Source organism: Lepidochelys kempii, chromosome 8 (genome assembly GCF_965140265.1).
Source record: "Lepidochelys kempii isolate rLepKem1 chromosome 8, rLepKem1.hap2, whole genome shotgun sequence".
Classification (NCBI taxonomy): domain Eukaryota; kingdom Metazoa; phylum Chordata; order Testudines; family Cheloniidae; genus Lepidochelys; species Lepidochelys kempii.
Window position 1 is genome coordinate 4,778,502 of NC_133263.1, and position 25,377 is coordinate 4,803,878.

The 25,377-nt window shown below is 41.8% G+C and overlaps 1 protein-coding gene across 2 annotated transcripts in view; it reads right to left on the reverse strand.

Annotated features, from left to right (window-relative positions):
- The window catches only part of GALNT10 (polypeptide N-acetylgalactosaminyltransferase 10), a 123,279-nt gene that overhangs the window by 28,070 nt on the left and 69,832 nt on the right, over nt 1-25,377 (reverse strand). For both annotated transcript variants that reach the window (XM_073355269.1, XM_073355270.1), the window contains exons 5-7: nt 5,688-5,873; nt 2,858-3,041; nt 1,838-1,955 (exon numbers count right to left, since the gene is read on the reverse strand). In XM_073355269.1, coding sequence (XP_073211370.1) covers nt 1,838-1,955; nt 2,858-3,041; nt 5,688-5,873 — 488 coding nt within the window. The remainder of the gene's footprint in view (nt 1-1,837; nt 1,956-2,857; nt 3,042-5,687; nt 5,874-25,377) is intronic.

A 25,377-nucleotide genomic window follows, 5' to 3' on the forward strand; every position in this document is an offset into this window, starting at 1 on the left:
CTGCTCACCCCATCTAAGTGGCCCCCCTGCATTAACTGTTCTTACAGCTCCAGTCCCGTGTGGCTGCCTGGGCTCAGCTCCCCACTCAGGACATTGCGACCACTAGGTTTGGCCCAGCCCCCACATTCATGTGAGTGCCATTGTAATCTGGCACATGGAGACATCACTCAAACTCTGGCCTGGCCAGCCTCCCGTCATGATCAGGGTCAAACGAGCGTCACCGTGATCCGAGCACAGGTCGCAACGTCTGGAGTAGGGAACAAAGCCCAGCCAGACCCGTGGGACCAGAGCAGCTGGCAATTCTTTTGGTGCATATTGTCAACCCTATTTTGGGACATCACCTGCAGGCTGAGAAACCCGGTTTTAGATGAATGTGTACTATTGATTTAGAGAGAGGCATCCTGTTCAGTATTTTCCAATCCAGTATGACATACACAGAGAGAGAGAACGAGAACCAACACACTGCAGTTGCACAGACAAGCACCCAGGAGTTAGGAAAGGCCAGAATTAAAGTTGTCTGTGCAATCTCAGTTCAGCCCCCTTGTGTTTACGCATTATGTTAGTCTAATTACATGACCGCGCACCACTTTTTCCTCTGCCTCATTCAATGCACACAATGGGCCCCCTCTAGAGATGAATCAGGTTAGATAGTAAAGGAGGCTGTCTGTAGGACTAATTGCGTCCTTTCCCGATAAAGTTGGAAGGTTCCCCTTCCTTTCCTCCCCCCACTGATTCCAAGTTCGTCTCCTTGTCCAGCCAGTCCCAGTCTCCACACCTCTCCTCATCCAATCTCAGTGTTCACACATTCCTCCTGCACTTTTCTCACCAGCTCCCCTCCCTCCATCTCCTCCAGTCCCAATCTACTTCCTTCCCTCCCCTGGTTCAGCTTTTGTCTCCTCTGCATTCAACTCAAATGGCTTTATTCTCCAGAAGGGGGTACCATTGTGTGCACAGGAGACAGACTCCCTGCTCTCAATTCCAATGCACAGCCCCATTTTGGCCTGCAGCGGCTGGTAGCAACCATTACAGGAAAAGCCCAGCTTCGCTCCTGTAGCCCTGGCCTGGAGGGGGCACACTCATCTATTCTGTGGAGATGGTACATACGCAGCATGGTCAGAACTAGCAGCTGTGAGGGAATGGAGCATGCTCAATGAGGATGGAATCTCTGGAAATTTTAGCTACTAAAAACCAAAGTCGGAGATGTGTGATTTTTCAAAGGCTTGTAATTTGGCCAGCTTTGCTCTCCTTGTGAAAATACACCCCAAAAGTACATCGCTCAAGTCCTGTTCCAGAGCACAGGGACACTAGAACTTTTCAAAGAAAATGCTGCAGACACCTGTTTTAAACAACATGGGCAAAATGTATTTCCCCCTAACCTTGTTCTTGAACACAACTGAACTATTTTGGCTAGAATTTTCCAGAAAACATCATCCTAAGGAAGATACCCTGGCATGGAAAATTCCAGCACAAACGATTAAAGTTTGAGAAAGTTATATGCAACTGAAAACAAGACCTTGTAATGAGAAATGTCAAGCAACCTTACTAATAGGTGGAACTACAGGCCTTGCTTATATTGAATACTGGTCCTAAAATGGACCCTGTGGCACCACACAGGTAATATTTTGTCTCATTTCAAATTGACTATCACTAATGCTTTGTTTTCTGTGTCTTAGCACTGTCAAGAATTAAACTGGCTATCCCTACTTACAACCACCCATACCTTTTGAACGTCTTGTTATATACACACAAGAGATAACTTTTGCTCCATACCTCAGAGAGCTTCTTAGTTTTCAAGATCTTTTCAAAGCAAAAGTAATTTTCAGAGAACATAGCTCACCTTAAAGGATATTTCATACTGTTCTCCTCCCCATATCTCCAGACCTGCATCATACCCTCCCAGCTCCCAGAACCACTTTCTATCGACTGCAAACAGTCCTCCAGCCATTACAGGAGACCTTAAGGAAAAACCAGACTCCGTATTACAAACATATTCAAGATACAGCGTTTCAGCTGAACATTAAGAAAAACAAGATACCATTAATATTTCTCTCACCACCCACTCCTAGTGCCTCTGCACCTCTGTCAGAGCATCTACCAGTTGTCCTTGCTTTACAACCCTTTCCCACTCCTTGCAACCCAGGAGGATTGGACAGGGCTCCCTTCGGAACCAGTCAACGCCACTCCTCATATTGGCTACTTGGTTCACTGTTGAGTGACACAAGGAATTCCCTCTTCTGGAGGGACCCCCAACATGTTACATATGCAGTCCTCCTTGCCCTTCCAGCCTGGGAAGCAAGAGACCAGAAATCAAGTTTCCTAGCATGATTGGTCAGTTTTGGGGCTTGAAGTCAAAAGGTGGATCTTCAGTTTTTTGATGCAGAAATTTGATACTATTCTATCGCCCTTTAAGGCTGGCAGGCACAGCAATAACGAAACAGTTTGATCCCAAATGATTGTTTCTGTAATCCACAACAATCATCAAAATTGGTCTAATTATTCTACCGGGTTTTACCGGAGAATGACACATGAGCTATTTGTTAGTTGTTAGTGTCCCTAATGTCAAGTCACAAACGTATGTTCCAAGGATCTTGGTAACAGATGACTACATTAGACATTACAATTTTCATTAACTTAACCTCTGCAGAGTTTAGGTTTCTAAAAAGTAGCCATAGGAGGAGACTGTGTCCACAGTTCTTGGTCTAAATGAAACGTATTACCCAACAAAATAAATAGCTGCTAGAAACAGAGGGTAGTTTACCACCAACTTGTGACTCCCCGTACAACAAGGCATAAGCAACCCTATAACAGGGCACCTTTTGTTAGCCATCTGTCACCACTCTGCATTTCAACAACTTACTCAAAGGGGTCACTAGAATCAGGTTTCTGTAATTCAGGAGGGATAGGGATCCGCTTGTAATACATCTCCCAGTCAAATGCCCCTCGCATCGCATCTCCAGCTTGGGTCTCATATCCAAAGTGGTCATGGTCAATTACGTCAATCATTGGGCACACAATAGTCTTGCGGTTCCGAGCAATGCGGTCTGAGGATCACAGAGAAATAAATTAGTAAGCATGTAGCTAGTGGTCCCTTTCACCAATAGTTACAAGGAAAGTATCTACAGGTATGAAGCCAATATTAAAACAAGAGTCTACTTTATCTCATTACCATGGAACCACCACCATACAACTAGTTATAATTCTAATACCATAGTCCAACTTTTATGCATCACTAAACACCTTCAGATCTAGAGAAGCTGTCTCATTACAGAATGGGTGAATTTTCTGCTTTGTTGTTTTTCTGTTTTTTCCTTAAAAATTGCATGTCGGTTCAGTATATATGAAGATGAGGAACCAATTATATTGGCCAGAATTAGGTTAGAATTATATTTTCCAGGTAATGTGTACTCAGTTCTGACCTGTGCTATCATTTCCCCTCAAACTAAAAGGTCAAGTCTGCACTGCAATCATAGGATGAACCTGCAGCTTTTGTAGACACACCTGAGCTAGCTTTAATCTAGCTAGCTTGCATACAGGTGGCAGTGAAGATACAGCAATACAGATGTCAGCATGGGCTAGTCAACCAAGTCATCACCCAGGGTTCTGGGGGAGCATGTACAGCCCGCATTGAAACCCACACTGCTGCAGCTTTACTACCACCATTACCTGAGCTAGCCAGGTTAAAGCTAGCTCAGGTATGTCTATACGAGCTGCAGTTACATCCCATGACTGTAGTGTAGACATACCCTAAATCTTCTCTTGGGCAAAGGCTCCATGTCACATCAAAATCTCTGGTGTTATATGTATTTATGACATCAATTTATCATAAGTTATACATACATGATATAGAAAAATTAGGCACTTACTCCGGTAATAGCCACCCTATGGTGTGAGAGAAAAACTGAATGCATCACAAATGGAAACAAAAAACCTGGATAACTCCCCACCCTTCTCAATGGTCCCTTGCCACTTAAAATGCCAGACTAAACAGAATGTTTTGCATGTTCTAAGGACTTTGCAGAGCCCACAAAACTCATTTTAACAAGTGACCTGAATGTGACCCCTTCTGCACTGGTTGAAAGCTAGTGCAATAACCCATTATGCCACCTAACCCCAATAAGCTTTGAAGTGTCGTGCCAGAATCTGGCAGGAAGTGATTCAGACTAATGGCATAACTAATCTTGGCAGGCTCTAGAAACATACATCTGTGCCTCCCCATAATCTTTAATTCCAGCTGAAAAATACCGAGACAGGATTAGTTCCAACCTAGACATCTGGAACTTCAATATTCATTTTATTAACAAGTTTTCTTAACTAGAAGTTAACTTTAAGAACCAAAGTGACAGATAATATATTGTAGATTCCAAGGAACACCTGTAACAAAAATGTTTTATATTTTTAAATTAAAGCATACTGTACATGTTCTCATTTCAAAGGCATTTGGACTTCTTTTGTTTCCATTCCCTGGGGCTCAGAAAGTCGCAAATGTTTTACACCATGCAGAATTAATACCAGACACACAAATTGACGGGCCGTGAAAGTAACAGCATTGCTATATGAGAACCCAGACGACAATTTTTCATTTCAGTTTGCGACTACATGTTTTTCACCTCTTGGTGTTACTGTCATTAGTTGCTAGACAGATGCCATGTTTCACCCCAGAGTTGGCTGCATTCCCATGGCACATATGTCACTTGAAATAGGCTTGTAGAGCAGCCTGATACTCTTTAGGATTAAAGATGCTATATAAAACTGCATTGCAACCTTAAGTAAACTGGATGCTCCCAGATGCGCGCTATAAGTCATGTGGCTGGTTTAGTAAGCACAGTCTTTCTGGTCCTACAAGTGTCCAGAGTCCAAATCCTGGCACTGGTCACATGCAAAAAACCCAGGTTGAGTGGTCTCATCCTCCTTTCCATTTGGGCATTGCAAATGGAACTAACTTGCAGTTCGGCACAAGTAGAGTCTCACTGAAAGGTAGGTCCAGAATTAGATCAGTAGGGGAGTGGGGTGCTGCAGGTCAGAATTAAGATGCACAGGAAAAAAGCCAGTTCCCTTGAAAAAGAGAACATTGTCCATTTAATAAGATACATGCGAAAGAATTCACCTTATGAAACTGCAATCCTGTTAAAGACTATTTTAAAGACCACTTTGTAAAGGATCACACACATTCTAGGTGTACATAGCAGCAATTCACATTATCCATAAAATATGATTTTCCACGTTTGCAGATTAAATATATTTCCACAGAAACAGTCAAGAGCTATTTAAAAACTACAAGCTTAGCTTTATGTCCTTCAACTAATTTCTCTTTACGAGCTGCTGAATGACTACATGAATGGTTTGCTCTTCCAGCAAACTATAAATTATGCAAGAGTTCTCTTAGTGGGGGGTAACAGAACATGATCTCTGCTTTTAATTAAAAAAAAACTGTTTTGGGGGAAATTGTGGGTTTTATGACTCTCGCATAGAGAAATGCATTGTACTGAAGCCTACAGGTCGCTGACAGCTCTCCCAGGATTTTCTTTAGAAAGTCAGTTTTCCAGATAGTCATTTATTTTCTCCTTTGGACATTTCTGAATGAGAAGACAGCAGCCTGGACATACAATAAACCATATGCCGACATCTGTCACCAGCTTTTTACCAGCCTGAAGATCAGTTTTGAGCAACACTTCAAACAACCTCCTTACCTAGCAGAGGTGGCAGCCAGTTCACATTGGCCTCGCAGTGAGAATCCAAGAATGTGATAACATCTCCTATTGCCACAGAGGCTCCCAGCATTCGAGTTCTTATTAGCCCTTCTCTCTTCTTGGTGCGCAGGATTCGGACATTTGGGAACTGGGCCATGTAGTCTTCCAAACGTTTCTTCAGATGTTCTGGGTAAAAGAGGAAAGTTAAAGAAGGTAACAATCACTCCTTAAGATGTAGCTCCTTCCTTAGCTGTTAGCGGTCTTTTGAACATGGTATTGAACAGCCTTTAACTAATGCACTAATAGGACAGAGTGTCCAGGCAAGATGGAAGTAGTATGAGTAATCTTTAAACTGTGGGTTCAAAGTTTGCTCATGGATCTGGACCTCTGAAGTTTCCATGAACTCAAAGAGGACAACAAATGGATGGAGGAGCTTAAGACTAGAAAGAAGCTGGGGGACAAGAGAACACACAACAGAGCAAAAGCTAATTAACAGAACCTTGGGATAACAATGGAACTATTGACCAACAGCAGGGTTGCTCATGAGAGTAGGAGACCAAGCTTTTCCAGGAACTGAATCTGGATTAAGTAACTCACTATGCCACAAAAGCACAGAAAGAGCACTTTCAGAATTGTATACAACACTTACTGAATTAGTTTTTCCTGAATTTCTTCAAGCAGACAAAGCACATCCACTCTCACATAAATGTAAACAAGCAAAAAAAATCCTCGTCAAGTTGATTCTACAAGCTGGGAAGGTACAGAGATCATTACTGAATACCTGTTTGCAATTCAGATGCTACAGCGATGGGGCCACACAATTGTGACACACTACCCCTATGTTCATGACTTTCACAAAGCTAGGATTCATTTTGTACAAAATGTGCCTTCTGATATACCATTTGAAAACTCAGTCTACTGATCATCTTCATCCTGGTAAAATGCATGTAGCAACATTGTACGTAAAGTTATAAGACTCTGCTGTATGACATTGCTGAGACATGCTCAAAGCTTAGAAAAGCAGCCCAAATCAGTTCTTCAGAAACAAAAGGTTAGCCAGTACCTGAGCCAGGTGTCAATATAATCAAGTGGACTATTACCGGGTTAAGTGACCATTCTTTGGCAGGAAAGAGGGGTGTGAGTGAGAAATTTACATCTTGGCAAACAAACTTGCGGTCGCCTGAACACCAGCTGGAGAGGATTCTCAAAGAGAAATGCTATAAGAAGGGAGAACAGAGGACACAAAATCACCTCTCCCCCCTCACCTCTACTCACGGCATTAACAATGTTTGAAAGACAAAAGGAGCATCACTGAGCTGGGGAAGGGATCCTGGCTGAAGAACCCAGCCAGATTGCTGTGATCGTGTGGCGAGAAAAAACTTTGTTTTAAGTTCAGCTTGTTAAGTTAGGTATTAGTTTGCATTTTACCTTTTATTTCTTTGTAACCAATTCTGACTTTTATGCCTCATTTGGTGTAATCACTTAAAATCTATCTGTAGTTAATAAACTTGTTTATTGTCTCATCTAAACAGGTGTACATTTTGCCTGAAGTGTCTGGAACCTCCATTTGCAATAACAGGGTTTGTGTATATCATTTCTATTAACGAAATGATGGACTTTCTATGAGCTTGTAGCTTGAAGGAAAGAGCGGGGCACATTTTTAGGGACAAGTCTGGGACAAGGAATTTGTGTCATTCTGCAATATAATTCAGGAGTGGCTGGCTGAAATCATTCATATAATTCAACTGGGAATGAGTTTGCATGCTAGAGAGTGTATGTAAACGGAGCAGGAGTGGTAGTTCTCACAGAGCAGCAGTATAGAAGGCACCCCAACTGGAGAGTCGAGGGGACACAGTTGTCCAACAGTCCAGTTTGTATCCTGGGGAATGTCACAACAAGTTCCTACACAGATGAATCAGCTCAGCTAGCCAAGGATCCCTCCCCCGCCCCCGATCCACCCCAATCTTAATCTAGTTATTCTGTTTACCATTTGGTGCCCAGAAGCAAATTTATTCCCTTTGTGTATCTTGGATTTTATTTTGGGGGCACAGGGGTCAAAGGTGGAGATAATCTTGGGAGTTACAATATACTTTGCATCTCACCTTTGATGCTGCCAGCAGCTGCAGTCACTCTCAACTAGCCAAAATCTGCTCTTGAATTCCCTTTAAATATTTTTAGAGTATTCCTTGTGCAAACTTGACATTTTTCTTTCTTCAGAGTCCGATTTTAAATCTCCAACAGCTTTAATAAGACCAAACTCATTTTGGTGGGTGTCTGATATCTGTATAGCTGGAGCAATTAAAATAATTTAAAAAATTAAGAACAGGTTGGTCTGCTTAGTAAAACCTTTACTGATTATTGCTATCTAGCTAAAACTAATACCTTTCCCTCACCCTTTTCAAGTCACTTTTGAACAGATCCTCTGCAGCAACCAGGAATCAATTTTCTCTAATTGAATGGATAAATCTTTCAAAAAAGCGACTCTCTGGGAGACCAGACAAGATATTAACACTCATTCCCCATGCAGCATTGTGTAGGCAGTGACTGGTAATTAAAAAAATAGTAAAAAACCACAACCATCACTCATTTAGTGCAGCGGTATCATTCTGTGCCATAATTGGAAAGAAAAAATTCCCCACTCTGTCCAAAAGAGTTACCCAAAGCCAAGTTCAAGATATAAATTGTACCTTGGTTCCAGTAATCTAAAATCAGAGTAAGGTAATTATCATCAAAACATCTGATACTGAGTTACACAGTAATAAAAGGAAGAGAAAAGCAGGAGCTACGCATCTGATCCTCCCAATATTGACCTCACAGGACTGCAGTGTTTTCATAATCAGGCCCTATGGTAATTACTGCATCTAAATCAGTTTCCTCCACAAAACATTAGCAGGTCTTGAAAAACTGCTGAAATTTCATAGAATCTTAAATGTTCAGAGGTAATTATACAGCATCTCATTGTTTATGCTGAGGCACAGGTGAATACAATAAACAACTTTGATACTTAAAAGAATTTGTGCCTGCTGTTTATTTCCCACTTGCATTCCAATGCCTTGTACGTACTAGCATTTTCTTCATGTCTTACAGTTCTACAAATCAATGCAGCTTCACCAGTTGTGGCACTTGCTGACACACTAGTGGAGACCAGCTTCCAGCATTTCCACACCATGTCACCTACAATGCTGACAGATGGATCCCTTAAAGGCAGTCAGTCTAGCACTGACTTTGGCGGAGCTGAACTAGGAATTATAGCAACCACAGAACAATTTAAGAACATAGCATTGGCACATTTCTCCATATGAAATGTGACGGTTGTTTCTATAGTAACCATGATGTCAAAGAGAGATTGTTCATTTATTAGCTGCTGCTAATTATCTGTTAAGAATTAAGAATAGTTTGTGAAGTTACTCTACTAGGATAAGAGAGAGAAAGGACATATGAGTAGCCAAATTTCCAGAAGACACCAGCTGTTCTAATCCATCTAAATTCCCATACCACACCCTCACTGTAACATCAAAGGGTCAAGTTCTTTACCCTGAAAACTAAATGGAGGGTGAAGAGCCTCTAGCTCTTTACTCCTTCTTTGTCAAATAATTTAAGCAGTGAAATTAATCTTTTTTTTCTAAATGCAACGAGGATGCAATCCAATAGGTGACCCTATGGGTAGCATTATCTGAATGAGACAGACAGACGTAAGTGGGCTTTGAAGAACACCACAGTGTCCTGCTGTTTGGCTGCATTCATAAGAAAGGCTGGCTTGCAGGAGACAATTTTTGAAACACCTTCCAGTTGTGTTTTATATTCTCAGTCTCATGTTGGGAGGATAATAGCGTCTTATTCCCAACCATCGAATAATAGTGAAAAAACAAAACAAAAAGAACAGTAGCTTCGAGCTATCAGATCATTACAAAGGTGCTTTTCTTCACTGGTTGTAATAGTCCCTCGGAAACCTACAACTCGGGAAGGTTCTCTCTTCATCTGTTATACATCTTTAAAGCTACTCATTACTGCAAAGTTGGTCATAACTGCTTAACTGTTGGTACCAGAACCTGACCTGCCTTTTCTCAGGCAAAGCACTGTAAACTAGATGTGACAGAAATGGTAATTTCCTGGACAAACCATATTAAATGAAGTTTAAATGTCTTAGGAGTTTATTGTATTAAAAATGCAAAACGTTTATGTATTATTGAAGGATTATATGTAACGTCTCAGGAGGGGGGAAGGAGAGGCATTATGAGCTTCAAAGGACTCTTGAACCATGTAACCAGACAAGAATGAGCGTTTGAAGTTAAGTTTCCCAAGAAATTTCTAGGGGGAGGTGTATGCAAACACCCTGTCCATTTATGCAAGAACTCAGCTCCTCTGAGGCGGGGACCTTTGTCTGCTGATCACCTGTTACTTGAGGACAATATCAGTAATCCAGACTGTGTAAAGGAGCAATTCACAGATTCATGGGGATGCTTGTTCTGTGCTAACAGCTGTTATGAACTTCTGATCTCAGAAAAACCCCTTGGTGGGATTGGAAGGACTGATCACCTGCCAGAACTCTTGCTGGAGTTGGGGTGATCTCTGGTAAGCTTTTTAGCTTGTGTATAGGTTCTTTTATTGTTTTTAATGTTTTCTTTGTAATGCTTTCACCTTAAGAATAAGTGTAACTGTGGGCAACTATGCTGTTTATAGCCTCCGAGGAGGAAGACTAACAGGCCTGCTTAGCCAATCTGACTTCCTGGAGAATTCACAGTATAGGCAGGGAACTGTACAGCTTGGAAATACCCCAGACAAGTGGAAGTGAGACACCTTCCCAAGAAAGATGGCAACTGGGGAGCTGGAAGTCAGAGCGGGTGCCCTTGGTGGACCACAGAGAGGGAATACAGGTGCAGTTGCCCTGAGCTGCTACGAACCTCCCTAAACCGCATTAATGGATGACAGAGGCACTGAAAGACAGTGCTGCACAATAGCACATGCAGTATTGTTGAGGTCGAAGATGCAGTACGCTCCCCTTCCCAAGGCAAAGTGATGTGTCACAGCTGCCCCATCTCCAGCCACCACAGGAAATGTCACACATCAGCATAACGTTTTATTGCAAGTGTAGGACTGTGGTTTATTGACGTGCAAACTAGCAAGGTTCTACTATGCCTATGGATGCGGTTTCCCCTACCAAAAAAGTGTCAGGTTAATGACAACACTCATGAGCTACCCTGCAATAAAAAGTGTGTTTTTCTAAAGGCAAAGAGGGCAAAAATAGAGAAGGGAAAAAGGAAAGACAGCCTGGGCGTGCTCTCCTTTGCTCTGATTGTTGGACCACATGCTGCTCAGACACCAAAATTTAGAATGAGACATCCATCTTCTACCAAAATGATGACAATACTTTATATTTGTTTTTAAAAGAAAACCTCAAACAAACAAGTTAGATAACCACACAAGTTGCTACAAATACGGGGCTTTAAAAAAACCAACTTCTTAATGCACCTTGACATGGAGTGATTTTTATTACAAGGGCAATTTAATGAATGGTAAACTGGATGAATTCCAGTGACAGCATGTTATGTGCAATGTAATTTAGCTGTATAAATGATAAGATTGTACAAAGATTAAAAACTAAATTGGTAGCTTGATGACAGACTAATAAATTTGATACACAATTAATATATTAACATTACTAGTCAGAACTACTTAAAATCTTTTGCTTTCTTTATTTTGAGTTGTAAATAAAGATCTATACTAAGGAGGAGGAGAAGCTCTGATAAAATCATTGCTTTAAACTATCACAAATAAAATGCTGTCTGATTAAAAGGTCTTCTCCTGGCTCAAATTTTTGTGGACTCATCCCTTCTCTTCCCTGTGTACAAAGTATCTAAGCATAAGAACTGCTTCCAAGTAACATGAAGTTGCTGACTGCTTGCAATACTGAAAAGTCTTTCCAGAATAAAAAGATTGCTGAGTTTACATGTAGGCTACTATTTCCTTCCTTAGTCAAGTGGCCCATAGCTATAAGGAGAAGGGAGAATTTCATTGCTCAGAAATGCCACCACTCTTCAGAAAAGATTACATGAACTTAACATACATGGAGTGCAGAGAAAAGTAGTTAAGTTTTGGGATTACTGTTTTTATTGCTTTTTTTAAAAAAACAAAGCATACTAGAATCCATGGCAATTTGAATTATTTCTGTCCTAAAAAGTGACACTTACAAATGGCATTATAGGTTTCAGATTCATTGGATCTCAATTTTATAACAGATATAAAATGTGCTCAGTCTGCCAGTAAAAACACATTTTTTTAAACCAGTAATTGCTCAAACTCTCTCTACACTTTGACCATTGATCTGGATTCTTTCCATTTCATGCATCAACACCATCCAGGCCAAGTTATGCCCTCATTGACACCTGTGGAAATCCACCAATTGATTTTACAGCTTATTGTAGTGTGACTGGGTTTTCAGAACAAGTTGTTTCCTATAAAAGCAGCTGGAAGAGAGCCAACAATCCTTAGCCTTATGTTGTGGGTTTAAATACAATTCTGCCAGATACAATTTAAGTCAGGAAAGATATTCAATCCACACAAGGACTGCTTTGGGGCTACAAAAAGACTTTATTCTCTTTAACTCATGCAGATCAGGTTAAATCAACTTTACAGACAGGAGCAAACCACTGTAATAACACAGCTCATAGTACTAGAAAATGCCTAGCCCGCTCTTTATACCTCATCCCACTACACACTGATTGCTGGAGACCAATAATAATAAATAGCATGAACACATACTTAGCAGCGACAGTAAATTTAGCCAGCTGCCTGCCTGAGGTACGTTTACACATGCCTCCCTCCCACCAAACAGAACATGCACACCCTATTTTTAGGGTGACCTGAAGTCACACCACCTGAGGCTGCAATTATTTTAAGTCCTCTTAAACTAGTGTCAGGCCTAGCAAGTGCTTAGGATATTTCAAGGAAGAGGTAGGTACTTTAGAAAGCGGAGCTGGTGACTCAGTAGGCAGTTCTCTACAGTCAGCACTGACTGGGAAGACAGCAGGCTCTTTCAGAGGAGACTTAAAACCGAATGAAATCTCAGAGGACAGTTAACAAGACTCCCAGTGGAGAAGGGGGAGGCAAAGCCAGATAAGCTTTTGCTACAACTGCAGTGATTCCTGAATATTTGGAATTCTAAGACTGCCATAGACAAGAAATCACCACAACTTGCTGTTTTTGTCCTTTGAAAGAGAGTTAGGTGCTCTGAATAATTTGCCATTGCTCAAGCTGTTGGCCATTAAAGTGAAATCACTAACGGCTTGCACCATTGAAAGGTGATGAATTTATTCATTTGTGCTCAACCTATTAATTTTAAAAAAAACCCAACAAGCAGCGCACTTAGAAGGTGCCATAGACACTTGAAGTCTGGTCAGGAAAACATCCTCTGAGAGGGGGAGACACAAAGCTGAAAGGATCAAGACAGAGCCTTCTAGAGGCATTTTGGTTGGGACAAAGTTGAAGCACATGTGCAACACTGAAATTCCTTTGCACTGCACATCTGTTCCATCTGACAGGAAACACGGGACTGACTTTACAAGAATCTTGATCTCGAGTCAGATCTGGTCTGAAATCTTGTGTGGGAATGGGAATAAGTCATTTTTCCTTTTGACATTGAAAAATAAGAGATCTTAGTTTAAAAATCAATTTTAGTTCCCATCAAATTTGACCTTCAAGGTTCACACAATATAAAGCATGGATTGCATAATTGTAGTATGTGCTTGCACACACATACACAGAGAATGGTCCACCCTCTTAAACCAATTGAAACCCACCATGAATATCCAAGCTAATAACTAAATCCCAAAATATTTCTTTGACAATAGAATTTTGGCAATATAAAGTCGCATCACTCTTACAGTGAACAGCAGCCAGTCTCCTGCCTCCTGGTGAGATGGAATTTTAGATGCAATTTGGACAAGGATAAGGGGGAGCAGTGGGGTCATAAGCACTGTAAGAAGAGAGAGCCATCCCTTACAATTTGAAAATTCAGAAAACTGCTTCCCCATACAGATGAAGAGCATCAAGGACACAACTGAGGTAACAGAACAGAAAAGGTTCCCAATTTGTGGTTAAAACTTCCACTACAGTTTATCAGAGATATAATTCCCTTTTAATGACAGGTTTCAGAGTAACAGCCGTGTTAGTCTGTCTTCGCAAAAAGAAAAGGAGTACTTGTGGCACCTTAGAGACTAACCAATTTATTTGAGCATGCGCTTTCGTGAGCTACAGCTCACTTCATCGGATGCATACCGTGGAAACTGCAGAAGACATTATATACACACAGACACCATGAACAATACCTCCTCCCACCCCGCTGTCCTGCTGGTAATAGCTTATGTAAAGTGATCATCAAGTTGGGTCATTTCCAGCACAAATCCAGGTTCTCTCACCCTCCGCCCCCCCCCCCCCCCCCACAACCTCACTCTCCTGCTGGTAATAGCCCATGCAAAGTGACCACTCTCTTCACAATGTGTATGATAATCAAGGTGGGCCATTTCCAGCACAAATCCAGGTTCTCTGGATTGTAGGGAAAGTGGTCACTTTGGATAAGCTATTACCAGCAGGAGAGAGAGTTTGTGTGTGTGGTTTTTGGAGGGGGGTGAGGGAGTGAGAGAACCTGGATTTGTGCTGGAAATGGCCCACCTTGATTATCATATACATTGTGAAGAGAGTGGTCACTTTGGATGGGCTATTACCAGCAGGAGAGTGAGTTTGTGTGTGGGGCGGGGAGGAGGGTGAGAAAACCTGGATTTGTGCTGGAAATGACCCAACTTGATGATCACTTTACATAAGCTATTACCAGCAGGACAGTGGGGTGGGAGGAGGTATTGTTTCATGGTCTCTGTGTGTATATAATGTCTTCTGCAGTTTCCATGGTATGCATCCGATGAAGTGAGCTGTAGCTCACAAAAGCGCATGCTCAAATAAATTGGTTAGTCTCTAAGGTGCCACAAGTACTCCTTTTCTTTTTGCAAATTCCCTTTTAAGCAACTGGTACAGAAAGCAAGTTCAGCTGTATTTTTTCCAGAGGTTATCTTGGCCACCTTCCAAGTGCCCAAACCCCTAAGGTAACTGTTTGCCTTACATTTGTTTTCAAATTACACCCATCCCCATCATTTCTTCCCTCTCCTCCCCCCCACACTCTTGTTTAAGATTAAAAACGACTTCATTAATCTTTTACTTAGATATTTAGTCCTAACATGCTATATAACGTTTTAAGAATGAATTACATTCTTTCCTGAATCAATCACCTCTGCGAGTCATGGCTCCCTGCGATGGAAAGCACTTCATCATTGAAATTAACTCCTCTACCCTGTTTTGGGAAAGATGAGTAATCCTTTTAAACAGGAAAATGTGCTTTTATCCAAACAGGCAGCACTTACACTAGGTTTAATTTTATTTCAATGTTTTCCATCCTCTGTTCAGTTGGTGGGAGGATAATAAATTGATTTAATAACCACCCAACACTTTCAATAGTAGCAGCTACACCATTAACCTAATCATGGCCTTTCCTATTTTCCCCCATTTTCTTTTAACCTTCCATGCCAAATCTGTTTGAAAACCAGAAAGGCCCCGAAAAGGGAAATTACTGTTGCTCTATGAAAGGGATTGCACTACAAAAAATGCATTTATGAAAAACCCAGTCCTCCACAGGATTTGCATTCCTAGACGACACACCGCTAATTCGTGGCAGGAAATTGGGAGTGCTGGCTAGGGTTGCCACTTTTCTAATTGCTGGTAACCGGACCCTCGAGGCCTCACTCCACCTCTTCTCCTAAGGCCCCGCTCCCATCCGGCCTCTTCCCCAGGCCTCGCCCCTGCTCTGCTTGTCTCCCCACTCCGCCCAGGCCCCACCACCCATCGCTCGCTGCTCCTCCTCCTCCCTTCCCATCACTCACTGGATTGTCTCAAGGAACCTGCCTGCAGGCAGGAGGTGACCCCGGCGCAGCAGGGGCTGCCATGGGTTAATGATCCAGCACCTTCTCCTGCCCCACAGTAACCGGGAACAGCGAACTGCAGCCATTGGGAGCTGCGGGGGGCTGTGCTTGCGGATGGTCAGTGTAAACAAAATGTCTTGCAGCCCGACAGCGGATTACCCTGATGGGCCGCATGCTGAAGGTTGCTGACCCCTGACCGAGTATATAAATGCACCTACACAGGGAAAGTCTATTAGACAGGCACAAAGCTTGCAGTTCAAAATATTCCCACCTGCATGACATAACCATGTCTCCCCCTTAGCATAACACCTTACCCTGCTGCCATCTCAGTCTCACAGTGAAAAGTCCTGTTAGTAAAGGAAGAAGGATGTTTTCTCCTTTCTTTCAGAGGGAGCCTGCTTGAGTCACCTGTGTGCTGAGGAGGGGTTTACACAAGTTCAGTACATTGTTGACAGAGGTCTTTGCTCTTTACTCAATATGCAGTAACACCATGCATTCCGCCCTGTTACATACCAACTTATCTGAAAACTAAGTTCACAAAACAGATTCTTAGTAGTTTGAGAGTTTATTTCCCATTTTTATTAAGTATGCACCAAGATAAAGCACACAAAGTTTCTCCTCTTCCTCGGACTACACTTATTCTAAAGAAGTGATTTTAGATGGCTTGCAGTCTCATTTCCTTGTTGATTGCTTTTAACATATTGCAGAGAGTTTTCTGTTGCCATAAAAACATACCGTTTTCAGGCTAACAGCACAGGGTTTTATGCTTCAATTGCAGAGTACAGCATACAGGCTATTAAATATTTAGTTCAGGATTCCTACAGCAGTGACAATAGACAGGAAAGGCACCATTTGCTTCACCTGGAGCCCTCAACTTAGTGTTTATGTGCTACAATCCCTCAAGCTGTTTCAAATAGCTGTTCTTGATCAGCCAGTTGTCTAATTAGGGGAAACACAAGCTCCCATTCAATCATACAACCCTTCCAACAGCTAAACATCTTGAACACAAAGCTTAATTTTAGTGCATCAAAAATACCAAGACATGCCTTCATGCCGATCTTATCAACACTTATGAGGACCAGGAACTGACAGATGCAACACGTACACTAAACCCAGTGCTGGCTGATAGTCAAAAGCCTCAACACCTTCCTCTATTGGGTTACAAGGGCAAAGATAATCAAGCTAGACCAGATCTGAAAAGGTCACCCACCCTTCCTCTGCATCAGCAACCAATTTCTGCACTTGTTAAAATGAAGTCGAGACAGCATCAAGTGTGTGGGAAACACTTCAAAATATGCAAAAAGAAAAGGAGGACTTGTGGCACCTTAGAGACTAACAAATTTATTTGAGCATAAGCTTTTGTGAGCTACAGCTCACTTTATCGGATGCATTCACTGGAAAATACAGTGGGGAGATTTATATACATAGAGAAAATGAAACAATGAGTGTTACCATACACACTGTAACAAGAGAGTGATCACTTAAGGTGAGCTATTACCAGCAGGAGAGCGGGGGGAGGAGAACCTTTTGTAGTGATAATCAAGGTGGGCTATTTCCAGCGGTTGACAAGAACATCTGAGGAACAGTGGGGGGTGGAGTGGGGAATAAACATGGGGAAATAGTTTTACTTTGTGTAATGACCCATCCTTTATAAATAATGACCCTGTTTTTATTCAAGCCTAACTTAATTGTATCCAGTTTGCAAATGAACTCCAATTCAGCAGTCTCTCATTGGAATCTGTTTTTGAAGTTTTTTTGTTGAAGAATTGCCACTTTTAGGTCTGTAATCGAGTGACCAAAGAGATTGAAGTGTTCTCCGACTGCTTTTTGAATGTTATAATTCTTGACGTCTGATTTGTGTCCATTTATTCTTTTACGTAGAGAGTGTCCAGTTTGACCAATGTACATGGCAGAGGGGCATTACTGGCACATGATGGCATATATCACATTGGTAGATGTGCAGGTGAACGAGCCTCTGATAGTGTGGCTGATGTGATTAGGCCCTATGATGGTGTCCCCTGAATAGATAGGTGGACACAGTTGGCAACAGGCTTTGTTGCAAGGATAGCTTCCTGGGTTAGTGGTTTTGTTGTGTGATGTGTGGTTGCTGGTGAGCATTTGCTTCAGGTTGGGGGGCTATATGTAAGCAAGGACTGGCCTGTCTCCCAAGATCTGTGAGAGTGATGGGTCGTCTTTCAGGATAGGTTGTAGATCCTTGATGATGCGCTGGAGAGGTTTTAGTTGGGGGCTGAAGGTGATGGCTAGTAGTGTTCTGTTATTATCTTTGTTGGGCCTGTCCTGTAGTAGGTGACTTCTGGGTATTCTTCTGGCTCTGTCAGTTTGTTTCTTCACTTCAGCAGGTGGGTATCGTAGTTGTAAGAATGCTTGATAGAGATCTTGTAGGTGTTTGTCTCTGTCTGAGGGTTTGGAGCAAATGCGGTTGTATCATAGAGCTTGGCTGTAGACAATGGATCGTGTAGTGTGGTCTGGATGAAAGCTGGAGGCATGTAGGTAAGCATAGCGGTCAGCAGATTTCCGGTATAGGGTGGTGTTTATGTGACCATCGATTATTAGCACTGTAGTGTCCAGGAAGTGGATCTCTTGCGTGGACTGGTCCAGGCTGAGGTTGATGGTGGGATGGAAATCGTTGAAATCATGGTGGAATTCCTCAAGGGCTTCTTTTCCATGGGTCATCAATGTAGCGCAAGTAGAGTAGGGGCATTAGGTGACAAGAGCTGAGGAAGCGTTGTTCTACGTCAGTCATAAAAATGTTGGCATACTGTGGGGCCATGCAGGTAGCCATAGCAGGGCCGCTGATTTGAAGGTATACATTGTCCCCAAATGTGAAACAGTTATGGGTGAGGACCAAGTCACAAAGTTCAGCCACCAGGTTTGTCAACTGCTGGAAATGGCCCACCTTGACACCTCGCTACAACAGGTATTTCCCCCCCTGCTCTCCTGCTGGTAATAGCTCACCTTACCTGATCACTCTTGTTACAGTGTGTATGGTAAAACCCATTGTTTCATGTTCTCTGTATATATAAATCTCCTCACTGTATTTTCCACTGAATACATCCGATGAAGCGAGCTGTAGCTCACGAAAGCTTATGCTCAAATAAATTTGTTAGTCTCTAAGGTGCCACAAGTCCTCCTTTTCTTTTTGCAGATACAGACTAACATGGCTGCTACTCTGAAACCTGTTATTATGCAAGACTTCGACATATCTGTCCATGTTGCAGAAGTCACATGTTTAGTAGACAGGCCCAGGAATACACCAGGGGCACAGGGTGCAAGTAAGGAATGAGGTGCTGTGGCAGAGCTGTATGAAGCAGTACAAACTGGAACTTTGCAAGCTGTGTTGATTTTAACTCACCACTGTAACAGCAATGTACTGTACTTGGACACACTAAAGTTTAAGACATGTAAATATAAAGTCCACGACTGGAAAAAAAATCTAAGTGGCTGAAGCATTCAGTCCTTCACCCTCAGACTAATAAACAGATGGAAAGCGTGAAGAAAATGTGGCTCTTAAATGTCAGAGCTCTTTGGGATTCAAAACCCCAATGATGCAGATGTTTGCTGCAAAACAATTCTTACAGATTTAACTGTTTGCTCTTACCATCCCTATTGGTTAAAAATTAACACCTTACCCAAAAGAATTTTTGATCTTGTACAAAAAAGGTGCAATATACAAGAGGATAATACAGAAATGGAAAATCTCAGACACGGTGCAAATGTTAGTGAAAGGAAGAAATTCATTCAGACCCTCACCTAGGGGACCTGACTTTTTTTTTTTCTTTCTTTTTTTCCTCTAACTGTAAGACAAGTCTGATGAAGTTTAATTTCAAATTTTAACCTATCTTAAAGCTGTTGTGGGCTGGTGCAGAATGTACTCCGGACTCTAAATGCTTTATTTTGAATTTTTAAGTGACCAAGGAGTGTAGTTAAAGAGGAATGAAACCTACAAGATACGAGAAAGTCACTGGGCACCAGCAATGGTTTTGCTCTACAGTTGCACCAGAGCCTGAGATTCGGGAGAGCAAAATCTAATAATCCCTGTGCCTCTAACTGTGCTAACAGAATTAATACCCACAAATGATAAGTAAACAAAGCAAAGCCATGTGGGCTTGTGCTCCATATGTCAGTGTAGGAAAAAAGTTGGCAAATGGAAAGACAACCAATCTGGTGTGAGAAAAAAAAACTGTCAAACATTTGAGATGTGACTGCAAACACCACAAGGCCAAACGCATGATTTTGTAGCTTCTAGAAGCACTTGACAATGCTCTTAGAGGAGATTTTTTTCCTTTTAAGCAGTTCCTGATTAATGTTTGGAAAATGGAAAGACAGAACTAGTACAAGAGTACTTACGAAATCATGGACATCTGCCAAGACAGGTCTCCATTTAGTAAATCTACTAAATCCTAAAGTATAAATTTAGGGCTGTTAACAGCTGTGCTGATAACGGAACTGAACGCCCAAACTTAAAGGACATTAAAATTGACCAGTCAACTGCCATACTTGTTTTGATTGCATCATGTATGGGTGGGAGGCTAAGGGAGAAGGTAAGAGAGAGAATCCAGGAAGTAGGATGGATAGCTAAATTTTGCTTATTCCTGTGATTTAAACCCTCCCCGCTGCTCTGGCTTGCGCTCTCCAGCCTGTTGATCCACTGTGGTCCATGGGAGACACATTAGCATCACATTCATTGCATTTTTGAAATAAGCAACAGTGGTCCTGAAGCCAATTACGAATTGGACTATAGAAACTCCAAGTAGAGCTGGGTCAGGTGTTTTGACAAAAATAAATTTTCACTGGAAAACATCAAAAACTGTTCGTAGACTCGGACTTTAATGTCAGAAGGGAGCATCATATATGTTCATCTAGTCTGACCTCCTGAACATCACAGGCCACAGAACCTGATCCACTTACTTCTGAAGTAGGCCCATAACCTCTGGCTAAGGTACTGAAATCTTCAAATCATGATTTAAAGTCTTTAAAGTTACATAGAATCCACAGTTCACTCTATTTCAAACCACCAGGTGACCCATGCCCCCAGCTGCAGAGGAAGGCAAAAAACCAACGAAACAAAAAAAAACTCCCCAGGATCTCTGCCAATCTGACCTTGAGGGAAAATTCCTTCCTGATCCCCTATATGGCGATTAGTTAGACTTGGAGCATGTGCATGAGACCCATCAGCCAGACACCTGGGAAAGAACTCTCTCTAGTAACTCAGAGCCCTCCCTATCTAGTGTCCAATCTTGAGCCATTGGAGATATTTCCTAATATAACAGATGCAGATGGGCCATATGCCATTGTATGTAACCTCATCATGCCATCCCTGTCACAAATTTATCAAACTCAGTCTTAAAACAAGTTAGGTTTTTTACCCCACCTGGAAGGCTGTTCCAGAACTTGACTCCTTTGTCTAAACCTTTGTGTAATTTCAAGCCTAAACTTGCTGGTCAGTTTGTATCTAGGAAAGGGTTGGTTTTGATGAATTTCCCATTTTGAAACTTTCTGAAGTTACAAAACACTGTCAAAACAGGAAGCTTTGAAATTTTTTAAGTGAAAACTTTGTTTCAAAATGACTTCATTTTGAAATTTAAGCTAATTTAGTTACAAAAAGAAAAATAAAAGGTAGAAATAAAGAACAAAATGTTTTGATTAACTTGACTCAAGAATTCAGATTTTTGATTAGTGAAAATTTGAAGTTGACTTTTTGTCCAAGTTCAGGATAGGAAAATTATTCAAAATCTCAAAAAATTCTCATGGGATGGTAAAACTGTTTCCCATCCAGCTCCAGCTATGAGTAAACTTTTTGATGGCTCCCTATTTTTGTTCCCAGTACTCAGGAACTTGTTGCAGCCTAAATCTGATCTATCCAGAATAAGAATTACGACCTCCAGGGTGAAGAAGTACAGAATTAAGTAAATTTATGAAGTGCAGCTCGGTCCTAAAACCAGCTGTCAGATAGGCAAGCAATCCGATTCATGCTCATTTGTCAGCATCTGCATTTCATTTCATTTGACTGGCAATAAGTTTATGTTTAGTGTGACGCTCTCAGCTTTCACTAATAAAAATGCAAGTTTTAGCAACTTGGTTTTAGAAAAATACAAATACAATACAACTAAATAATCGGAGGCACTGAAAGAAGGTGCAGGCAGTGCTATCTTGGTAACACCTGTTCAACTTCTGGGAATAGTTTGTTCAACTTCTGGGAATAGTTAGTTAAAATCCATTATGTGTATAAGAAGGGTCCTATTTTACAGTGACATCTTCCTAAGCATAACTTGCTAAACACTATTCTTGTTGGAAGTATGTGAACTGTCCTGACTTAATTCCTTGTTTGGAGAAATGAGTGATTTAGGAGAGTCGTAGCCTTTTTTACTCACAATAAACCAGGGTTTTGTACCTGAACAATAATGGATAAGCAGCCAAGCTTAGACTGTGGATAGCTCCACTCCCAGTGTTCTGCATGAGTTCTAACTAAAACAATTTCCCTTAGCACTGCTTCAAATCCTCACAACAAGAGTTTGTGTGTATGTCACCCAGTGTTACTCTCCACCTCACAGCCAATCAGAACCAGCGCTCAGCTGGAGTTTTTCCCTGGACAGAGAATCCCAGACAAGGAAAGCATGCATGCGTATCTGCAGCATGTGGATAGAGCCACTGCCTTTAAGGCTTGAGCCATGAACATGCAACTACCCCACCAAAGAGCCTGGTAACTTTCTTAGGGCCCTGACTCAGGAAAACACCTAAACACTGTCCTTAATAGAGAGTTTTTCAGAATCAGACCCTAGGTTGGGTGTAGCTCAGTCCTGTCAGATTCCACATCAAATCTCATTTCAATAATTACTAGCTTCATTTCTTTACTATAATCTCTCTCTGATGTACAGGAGGACTGAGTTTCTCCTGAAGGACAAATCAAGAATTTCAGAGGCTATATATGAAAGCAGTACTGTCTCCTTTTTAACAGAAGAGTTGGCCAGTGTGTCCTATGCCTCTGTTAACGGCACAGAAATTTAACACACAGACTGAACTTCTGTTATTCAAGTCCCTGTATAAGAATTCTTGCTTTACTGATGCTGCCTATAATGCCTGTTAAAAAAGAAAACTATCAATAATAGACACATCACACATAACGAGGGATGACAGTGCTCAAATCACATTTCTAATTAACTTATGCAGAGAAACAGCTGTAAAGCATTAAAATGCTGATTTGTAGTGCAGCTGACAGTTATCTAGATATTTCACTCCTAGCAGATGAAGACTCTTGCTTCAAAGTGGGTGGGGTGGGGGATTTTTGTCACAGTCCATTGCTAATGCAAGCTACATATATCATGGTGTTCACAGTAGCAAACAATGTAGTTGGGATCCACTTCATAAACTGAAACAGGGATGGAAAATCTGCTTCAGAATCTTGTTTCGTTAGCTGGACATCTTTCCAACTGCACAGTAATTAGCTCAAACACAGTTTGCTTGTAATAAGCTGGATCCTTTCCATCAACCCCCAGAGTCCCCCTTTCCCAATCATTCTTCCAGCTGTGAGTAACTTTTGATTTTACAATAATTAATTGCGAGAACTGAAAAATGAATTGTGTAGAACTTGTTTTGCAACAGGCTTGCTATGAAACAAAGCTATTTGGGGGCTCTATATACCTGCCCCCTTCCAAATGCATAAACAGAATATTTTTCATGTTTTCCAGCTAGTTATGAAATACTGAACATTGCAGTTTTCAGCTGAATGTCCTTTTATCAAGACGCATACATCTGAGAATGGAAATACCACAATATCAATACTTTCAAGATTTAGAAAGTTAATATAAGAATGAAAAAGTTACCTCCTTGTAATTGTTGCTCGAGATGTGTTGCATATGTCCATTACACGGTTGGTGTTCTTGCATCTTGTGCACCGGTGCTGGAGAGTTTTCCCTAGTGGTACCTGTATGGGGTGGCTCCACCCACTGCCAAGCTCCTTGTGTTCCAAATTGAGGGCCTAAAGAGCAGAATCTCCCCGCCCCTCCTTCAGTTCCTTTGCACCGAAACTGATGGCTGACTGTAATGCATTGGGAAAGGAGGGTGGATTGTGTAATGGACATATGTAACACATCTTGAACAGTTACGTGAAGGTGAGCAATTGTTTTTTCTTCTAGTGCTTGCATAGGTCCATTACACTGCAGGTGAATCCCCAAGCTGTTATCTGAGGTGGTGAGGCACAGAGGCTCATCAGAAGAGGGACTGTAGGATCACCTCTCCTACATTAGCATCCTCCTGTGATGCAGTGGACAGTGCATAAAGCCTGATAAACGTATGAACGAAAGACCACATTGCTGCTCCCCAGGTGTCCATCATTATGACGTGTGCCACAAATGCAGCTGAGGTGAAATGAACTCTAGTTGCGTGCGCTGAGAGTTTGTCTGGAGGAGTTACTCCTCTGGCAGCATAACACGCTGTATTACAGCTAGTGACCCACTTCCAAAGCCTCCGATTTCTAATTAGATGGCCCCTCATACATTCTGCACAAGAGATGAAGATACCATAAAAGACTCTGCCCTATCTAGGTAAAACACCAATGCTTGACGAATATCCAGGTTATGGTGCCTCTGCTCATCCTTATGTATATGTGGTTTCAAGAAGAGAACTGGTAGGTAGATAGACTGATTCAGGTGGAAAAACCAGACACCACATTTGAGAGGGACCTTGTCTCTGCAGAAAACCGTACGGTGGATCAGTGACTGATGCATTCAGCCCTCACATCCTCCTGGCAGAGGTGACAGCCACTAAGGCAGTTACCTGTGCAGTCAGGTGTAAAATTAGTACGATTGCAAAAGCTCACAAGGAGGGTCCATAAGTGCAGACAACACCAGATTCAAATCCTCTGACAGGTGGAAACAGCCTATCAAGACCTTTCAGGAACCTGGTCATGATTGGGTAAATGAAAACAGTCTTACCGTCATAAATATAAAGGGAAGGGTAAACACCTTTAAATCCCTCCTGGCCAGAGGAAAAACCCTTTCACCTGTAAAGGGTTAAGAAGCTAAAGTAACCTCACTGGCACCTGACCAAAATGACCAATGAGGAGACAAGATACTTTCAAAGCTGGAGGGGGGGGAGACAAAGGGTTCTCTCTGTCTGTGTGATGCTTTTGCCGGGATCAGAGCAGGAATGCAGGTCAGAACTCCTGTAAAGAGTTAGTGAGCAATCTAGTAAGGTACGCATTAGATTCTGTTTTGTTTAAAGAAAAGGAGGACTTGTGGCACCTTAGAGACTAACCAATTTATTAGAGCATAAGCTTTCATGAGCTACAGCTCATCTGAGGAAGTGAGCTGTAGCTCACGAAAGCTTATGCTCTAATAAATTGGTTAGTCTCTAAGGTGCCACAAGTCCTCCTTTTCTTTTTGCGAATACAGACTAACACGGCTGTTACTCTGAAACCTGTTTTGTTTAAATGGCTGATAAAATAGGTCGTGCTGTAACCTGATACCTATGTTCTCTGATAGTATTTTCAGCCTACAGAAAAATCCTTTGTCTCCAGGCAAATAGACAGAAAAACCCTCTAGCTGCTCTTAGCTTAAAAAAACCAAAAACAAAAAAAACCCACCAACCTCTTCAGGTCTGTGAAAAATGTGTGAATTTCCTTGCAGGAGGTTAACTACCCTGCCTTGAGGTAGAGAAAACTCCAGCTCAAAAAAGACAAATCCCTTGTGTCTCTGCTCTGGCCCCCAGGC